We start from the raw sequence: 8,533 nt of genomic DNA on the forward strand, positions 1-8,533 counted from the left end.
ATATTGAGAGAAAATGGCAGCATACAGTTGAAAATTTCACTAATCCAGAGAAAACTAGAGACCATTTCAAATATTTTAATGGACCTGGATGATACCCCTTGAGTACTTCGAAGAAATGCATTCTGGTTAACAAGTAAACTCATCGTGAGATGCATTTAATAATGACAAAGCGGGAGAATATTTAACAATAAGAAAATTCACCCCCCAAATTACATATCATTAATATTCAAGCAATTTATAGATAGCTCCTAAACATATGAGTCATCCCTGCACAGATATAAGAAGAAATTGACAAGTTCCCCATCATCGTAGAATATTTTAGCCTGATGTTTTGACATAATAACTAAGAAAGTTACATGAAGGCTATGTTAACCAGTTTGATGGAAATGTCATGGATTGTGTGTGAAAACACCACACTGTACCCCCAAAGTGCATCAATGTACACGGTTACCATTCAATAAAAAAAAAAAAAAGAATATTTTAGCCTGTACCAGAAACTGATAGATCAGACTTAAAAATAGTAAGAGTAAAAAAGATATCCATATAAACTTGAATCCAACAGCAAATACACATTCTTTTCAAGTACACAGGAAACCATTTTTAAGCCGACTACATATCAGGTTGCAATAAAATTTGAGCAACTTTGAAATATATTCCTAAATGAATAACATATTAAAGATAATATCTTAATAGAAAGTATCAAATATTTAGAAATAAATGATCATGAAATATATCAAACTTGTGGTACACTACTAAAAATGGCATTTCAAAAATCTGCATCATTTTATATGCATGTATTTAAAAATATGAAAGATAAAAAATCAACGAGTTAATTGTTCCATAGATTCTGGATAAAAGGATTGAGTAAACCTAATAAAGAAGGAAAGAAATACTAAAGATATGATCGGAAAACAATGAAATAAAAAGGAAATGAGACAAAATAGCAATGCCACCAAAACTTTTATTTTCAACTATTAAAACAGCAAATGTCAGTAGGGTGAGGTGGCTCCATGCCCATAATCCTAGCGCTCTGGGAGGCCAAGGCGGGAGAGGATCACTTAGGACAGTTTAAGACCAGTCTGAGCAAAAGTGAAGGGCTGCCTCTACTAAAATTGAAAAACGTGGATTTCCCAGCTGATTGGGAGGCTGAGGGAGAAGAATGGCTTAAAAGCAGGAGCTTGAGGTTGCAGTGAGCTATGATGACACCACTGTACTCTAGCCCATCTCAGAGAAAAAAAAAAAAAAAGGAGGGACGGGAAGGGAAACTACTTTCTGCAACACTCTTAATCCTCCCTACAGGCTCTCATGTCACTCTTCTTCATGCTTTATAGGGAAGATTTCACCCCAGTAGGAAGAGCAAGGAGAACTCTCTTTTCCTATAAACAATATTTCCTAATTGCTTCATGTGAACTCAGTGGAGTTGAGTCTGCCACGATCTCACATGAAATATGGTATACAGCATCAGAAAAATTGTCATGCAGAATCCTCATCAATCCCTAATCAATCCTGGGCATTGTTGCCTCTGGAAAAGGCTGGTAGGTATCCTTAGTGCTGATGGGAAACCTCAGACCACCAGAGAGACAGACGTAGATGATGAAGAGACAGATGGATGAATTTGTTAATTAAATAATGGATCCAGGCAAGGTTTAGAAAACAGCCTTTATTGCATACGACACGTACATGGTAGCCTGGGGCTGGCCCCTTCACACGCCTTCATCCCACTGGCGTTCTGTCTGTGTCTCTGTGGCCTTTTCTTCTCCCTGGAAGTGAGAAAACAAAGGAGGCAGAACAGGGAAAGACAAGAAGTGAAATGAGCTCTGCTAGTCAGAGCTGCCCTCTCCCTTCATCTTAAAGCTCGGAGTCAAGGACACCACAGTGAGCTTCTTTCCAGATCAACTGCAGCAAAAGGAAGCTTCTAGAACATTTCTGTGCATCTTGACCTCACTTCCATGTTGCTCCTTCTTTAATTTCCCCTTTCCCTAGAAGGCTACATCCATGGGCCAAGATGAGATTCCAGCTCCGGTCAAAGGCTCTTGGATCCCAAACCTCTGGAACTGAGAGGTTTGCCTTGCTTGACCCACTGTCCTCTCTCCAGGCCAACCGGGGCCTTTGACCTCTTTCTGCCTAGCAAGGCTGTAGTATTTCCTGTTAGGTTTGAGGACAACCGTGAAGATACCAAAAAACTTCCCTGTAGCACTCTCCACCTTCTCGTTTATGTGAGTGGAGGTGGACTCCCCCAGCAGCACCAGGCACACCACAAGCGATGCAGCTACAGAGCCGCCAGCTAACCTGGCACATCCCTGTAGCCCCTTCCCTTGGATCCTACAGGCCCTGGCAAAGCAGGCTCAGAACACTGTGCAAGCCCAGGCCTTACCTCTCCCCAGAGAAGGCTACACCCTCTTCCAGGATCTTCTGGCTCATGAATCTCAGTTGCTGTGTGAAAACCAAAGCAGAGAAAGACACTTCTTAGTTAGTAAGGAAAGGGGCTCTGTTAGCTCTTGGAAATCCTTAGACATTCCTGCAGGAGCTGGAAAGCTCAGGGCAATTCCCTGACTTTGCAGCCGTGACTTTACTAGAAGCTTGGGCAAGAAAGAGGAGCCCAGTTATCACCTCTCTTGTTGCTCCCTGAGCCTGAGAAGCCTCCAAACTCTCCCTTACGGTGGCCTGAGCTTGGACTGGAGAGACAGTACTAGCGCAGAGAAGCTGCAGCTCCCTCCCTCAGTAGACCCACCCTTGCTCACTTCCTGTCCTTTGGAGAATGAAACACACAGCCTGGACACTGGCTCCAGGGTCTCCGCAGTCCAAGGTCTTCCCTCGTGGGCTGCTCCTCCTCATTCTCCTTTTTTTCCTGCTTCTCTCCCTCCTCCTGGCCCTCCTCCTCCTCCTCCTCCTCCTCCTCCTGGTTGCTCTCAGACTCCACGTTGCCCGTCAGCTGAGCCATCGTGAGATGAAAGACGTGGCAGCTGAAGCCCTCCCTGATCCCGTACTGCACGTGCTCCTGGAGGAGCTCCATGGTGGCGAAGACCCTGCAGCAGGCCATACACCTGAAGCCATTCTCCATGGTCACCAGCCAGTCAGGCGTCCTGGCCCTCGGTCTCTCCTCGGCACAGGGAGGCCCTGGCGGGCTGTCTGACTCCGTCCTCTCCTCATGCTCCTTCTCCTCCCCGCTGGGCTCGCTGTCAGACAGGAGGTTTCTGGTGGACACATCAGAGGGGGGAGTTCCTACCCACACGTCGTCAGGAAGGGTCATTTCTGCCATCTTCAGCTGCTTTTCCAGTGACTCTGAGGTTTCCGCTGTCTCCCAGGAGACAGCCACACCTTTTCTCATCTGTACCTGCATGTAGTATATTTTCATGCCCCTTTCCTCTTTTTTTATATTCAGAGAGGACACACAGGTCTTATAGGATGAACAGGACAACAAGGAGACATTCTGTGGGCAGGGTGATGTCTCCCCTCGTTCCTGAACCTGGGCTAGGGGCGATCTAGTCTGGGGACTGTCTCGATGTAATCTCCGGATTCCTGGGAAAGAAAATTACAAACATGAAAATGTGTATAGGCCCTGCCAGAAGCCAAGGAAATGAAAATTGAATACATGTGGTGTAGGAGACAAGGATTGTGGGATAAAGTAGCAGTGTGACGAGTTTGGCGTTTGTTGTACGTATCATGGAGTAGTGAATCTGGTGTCTTTGTGGGGTGAGATGTTACTGGGGTAAGTATGTTATGAGAATGTGAGCTTGTGACCTCACTGATGTGTTAGTTGTGGAATTTAGGAGATGGTATGGGAGAAAGGACTTGTAAGTCATGCGTTTGGGTTATGTGTGTGCAGCTATATGTGTGGTCCCACTACAGTATCAGAGGCCTATGATGAGGAATTCTATCCTCTTCTGGAAGGCAAAGGCAAAAGAAAAGCTTACATAGTTCCCCTGAAGGTGTTTAATCTCCAAATGAAGATATGGACTTGGTTCCACACCCCAAATTCAGACTGTTCTGGCCCCTGCTCCCTGATCGCCTATCACGACCATGACAGGGCTGATGCTCTCCCACACTGAGCTCATATCCACCTCATCTAAGAGGTGTGTCATCCTTCTACAGCTTCTCTCAAGAGCTCTAACCACCTCCAACTTCCCTTGGTTTCCTCTCAGCCTCATGCTTGTACCTATATGCCTTCTACCCCTCACCCAAGGAGCCCCTCTCCAAAGAGTCTCACACCCAAAGAATTTCACACCCATGGAGAGACCACACCAAAGAATCTCACACCCAGGGAGGCTCACATCCAAAAAACCTCACACCCAAGGAGCCCCACACCAGAATCTCCCACTCAGGAAGCTTCATAGCAAAGAGTCTCACACCTAAGAAATCCCACACCAAAGAATCTCACACACAGGGAGCCTCACACCAATGAGTTTCACACAGAGCCTCATACCCAAGAAGCTTCACAACCAAAGAATCTCACACCCAAGGATCCTCACACCAAAATGTTGCACACACAAGGAGCCTCACATCCCAGGAGCTGCACACACCCCAAGATTTCCACTCCTAAGGAGCTCTGCATCCAAGGAGCCCTGTACCCTTACCACCATGGATGAGCTTGTGTGGAGAAGAAACGCAGGAAAAGTAGTCAGAGTTAGAGGAGAGCTCTCCCACACTGAGGCTCCAGCCCTTGGCCACTCCAGCACATCCAGGCTGAGGGCCATCCTCTTGCAACTTTGAGATTCCTGAGAAAAATATGAAAGGCACAGAGATATGATGTGTTGGGCATATTTGTGCAACATCTATCCATCCAGCAAATATTTACTAAGTGTCTGACATACGTCAGGTGTGGTAGATATACCATCTTAGTCCTTGTGGACTCCCCAGGATTTCATGCCAGTCACCAGTTATTCTGTTAGTTCTTGTTGGCAATGTAGACCGGTGTGGTTATTGTGAATACATCTGAAGTGTAAGATGGATGTGTATCAGTAGCACTTGACAAGTGTGTAGCCAGTATCATGAATATGGTGTCTGGAGTGTGTCTACAGAGAGTTTGTGTTCATGGTTTGCATTCATGGCTCAGGAATTCTGCAATATGTGACTTCACTTGATTATATGTCTGGAGTGTGCCTACAGAAAGTTTATGTGCACGGTTTGCGTTCACGGCTCAGGGATTCTGCAATACATGACTTTGCCTGATTATATGGTGTGACTTGTATTTACAGTGTATATTCATTCATTTATCTGGCAATATTTTGTGAATGGCTACCATGTGTCAGATGCTGGACCGCTATTCTAGGCTCTGGAAATACTGAACAAAACAAAGTCCTTCTAATCGGGCCCCTCATTCTTATAGGAGAAGACAGATATTAAATAGAAATAAGTACATACTGAATCAGTTTGTGGTGAACATATAATGGTTAACAGATTTGGCAAACAAAAATACCTAATGCCTAGTTAAATTTGAATGTCAGACAAATCATAAACAATGTCTCAGTGTAAGTACATCTCATGCAATACTTCAGCCCTGCCACATATGCAAACAGGATCCAGAGGCAAATAGAGAACCCAGAAAGAAACCATGTACCTACAACCAACTGATTTATGATAAAACAGACAAAAATATATACTTGGTAAAACAGACAAAAATATATACTTGGGAAAAGATACCCTATTCAATAAATGGTGCTGGGTAAATTGGATATAGCCACACACAGAAAAATGAAACTAGACCTCTATCTTTCATTGTATACAAAAATTAACACAAGATGGATTAAAGACTTAAGTGTAATATCTGAAACCATAAAAATTTTAGAAAAAGACATAGAACTCTCCTGGACATTGACCCAGAAGCAGAGAATGTATGACTAAGACCCCAATATCAAATATAGCAGCAACGAAAGTAAATAAATGGGACTTAACTTAACTAAAATGTTTCTGCACAGCTAAGAAAATAATCAACAGCATAAATAACCAATTTAGTGATAGAAAATATTCCAAACTATATATCTGACAAAGTACTAATATCCAGAATCTACAAAGAACTCAAACAAACCAGCAAGAAAAATAAATCAAAAAGTAGAAAAAGACATAAGCATATTTTTTTCAAAACAAGACATACAAATGGCCAAGAAACACATGAAAATACACTCAACATCACTAATCATCAGAGAAATACAAATTAAAAGCATAATGAGATACCACCTTACCCATGGTAGAATGACTATTATTAAAAAGTCCAATTAATAAATAATCCAAAAAAAAAGATGCCGTGAAAGGGAACACTTATATGCTTTTGGTGGGAATGTAAACTAGTATAACCTCAAGGAAAAACAGTAGAGTCCTCAAAGAACTACAGGTAGACCTACCACTTTACCTAGCAATCCACTACTGGGTATTTACCCAAAGGAACATAAGTCATTTTATCAAAAAGATGTCTTCCCTCAGGTGGCACCTGTAGCTCAATGGAGTAGGGCACGGGCCCCATATGCTGAAGGTGGTGGGTTCAAACCCAGCCCCAGCTAAAAACTGCCAAAAAAAAAAAAAATGATGCCTTCACTTAAGTGTTTATAATAGCAAGTTTGCAATTTCAAAGATATGAAATCAACCTAAGTGCCCATCAACTGACATATGGATAAAGAAAATATGGTGTATACTATGGGGTAGTACTTAGCCATAAAAAGGAATGAAATAATGTCTCTTGCAGCAACTTGGGTGGAATTGAACCCAACTATCCTAAGTGGTGTATCTCAGGAATAGAAAGACATACCAAGCATGGTAAGTCACTCCTATAATCATAGTATTTTGGAAGGCCATGCCAGGAGAATAAGTTGAGGTCAGGAGTTTGAGACCAGCCTGAGCAAGAGCGAGGCTCTTTCTCTACTAAAAATAGATACATTGGCCAAGCATGGTGACTCATGCCTTTAATTCTAGCACTCTGGGAATCCAAGGCAGGTAGATCGCGTGAACTCAGGAATGCTAGACCAGCCTGAGCAAAAGCAAGACCTTATCTCTACTAAAAATAGAAAAACTAGCCAGGCATCATAGCAGGTGCCTGTAGTCCCAACTACTTGAGAGGCTGAAGCAAGAAGATTGCTTGAGCCCAAGAGTTTGAAGCTGCTAGGAACTATGATGACACCATGGCACTCTACCCATGCGGCAAAGCAAGACTCAGTCTCAAAAAAAAAAAAACAAAAAAAACATGTTCTCACTTCTAAGTGGGAGTTAAACGAATAAATGAGGAGTACGTATGGTCGTAAAGTATTGTAATAAACACTGAAAACTAAGAAGGGGGGAGGATAGGAGGAACGTAACAGATAAAAATCTACCTATGAGGTCTGATGTATACTATTTTGGTGACAGATGTACTGAAAGCCTTGACTTCAGCATTACACAATTCATCTACATAACAAGAACACTTCATGCCCCCTAAATCTATTTAAAGAAAACCTATTGCATTTGAGTCATACTTATTTTTAGTGAAAATATGTTTCATACAACATTTGGGACATACTCATACCAGAATATCACTTGTGGTTTATTTGAAGTTCATGTTTAACTGGACATCCTGTATTTTATCTGACACCTCTTATAAGGTTGTGTTGAATCAGCATTTTGTTGTGGTTTGTGCAAAGTGTGCCTGGCATTGCTACTCAAAGTGATACATGCGGTACATGTGACGTGTTAATGGTTCTTACAGATAACCACTCTGAAGTTTGAGATAGCGGTGTCTGTCCCACACCTGGGTTGTATGTGCAAGCGGCAGAGGCCTGGTGTGTGTATATATGACTAAGTGTGTGCTTTAACAAAGCAGTTGTATATGGAAGTGTGTGACTTTTTTCTATGTCAAAGTATTTATGGCTATATGAGTGACTGTCTCATGAAGACCCTTGACAGGAATTCAGTATATGCTGTTAGATTTGTTAAGTGATGCTTGGGTCTAGGCACGGTAAGGGCAAGTTCACCCCACAAACTTCACATCTTGGTGACCACTCCACGCCACCATTATCTCAACCATCCCCCCCCCACCACACACGCAACATTCTGAAGCATAAGGGTTGAGGCAGAAGAGGGAAACCATTGCCTCCCCCTGCCTGAAAACCTTGTCTGCTCTCCACACCTGCTTCCCAGGCTCGTCCTCAGCCTTCCTCACTTGGGGCCTCATGGGAGCTGCTCCTCTCATTTGTAGCTGTATTTCTGAGGCAAGCTCCGCTCTGTTCCATATGCCCCACCCACACACCCCTGCCCAGGGAAAGCTATCCATTTACCTTTAATATGTGCAGTTATTTCACAGCCTGGGAAGTAAACTAGCAGCTTTCTGCATTCTCTGTTCCTCCAGGCTTCTGACAACACTTCTCACCCCTAACCATCACAGTCTCAGGGAGTTAGACCTTCCCCTCCCTTCATTTTCTCTAGAAAGCCCCATAACTCTAGATTCACAAACTCTCATTCATCAGTTGGTAAATTCTTCCTGCAGAAGGAATAAGAGCACCGGGGTTTCAGTACACCCCGTCCCTAGATAAATTCCGATTGTACTTTTTTTATTTTTTATTTTTTAATATAG

At 43.1% G+C, this 8,533-nt stretch overlaps 1 protein-coding gene across 1 annotated transcript in view; it reads right to left on the minus strand.

Annotated features, from left to right (window-relative positions):
* Positions 1-2,737: 2,737 nt before the first annotated feature.
* The window catches only part of FAM170A (family with sequence similarity 170 member A), a 6,544-nt gene continuing 748 nt past the window's right edge, over positions 2,738-8,533 (minus strand). The window contains exons 2-3 of the mRNA XM_012804598.1: positions 4,575-4,715; positions 2,738-3,519 (exon numbers count right to left, since the gene is read on the minus strand). Of these exons, the coding sequence (XP_012660052.1) occupies positions 2,738-3,519; positions 4,575-4,715 (923 nt within the window). The remainder of the gene's footprint in view (positions 3,520-4,574; positions 4,716-8,533) is intronic.

This window comes from Otolemur garnettii, unplaced genomic scaffold (genome assembly GCF_000181295.1).
Source record: "Otolemur garnettii isolate 467f Iridium unplaced genomic scaffold, OtoGar3 scaffold00030, whole genome shotgun sequence".
In the NCBI taxonomy this organism is placed as follows: domain Eukaryota; kingdom Metazoa; phylum Chordata; class Mammalia; order Primates; family Galagidae; genus Otolemur; species Otolemur garnettii.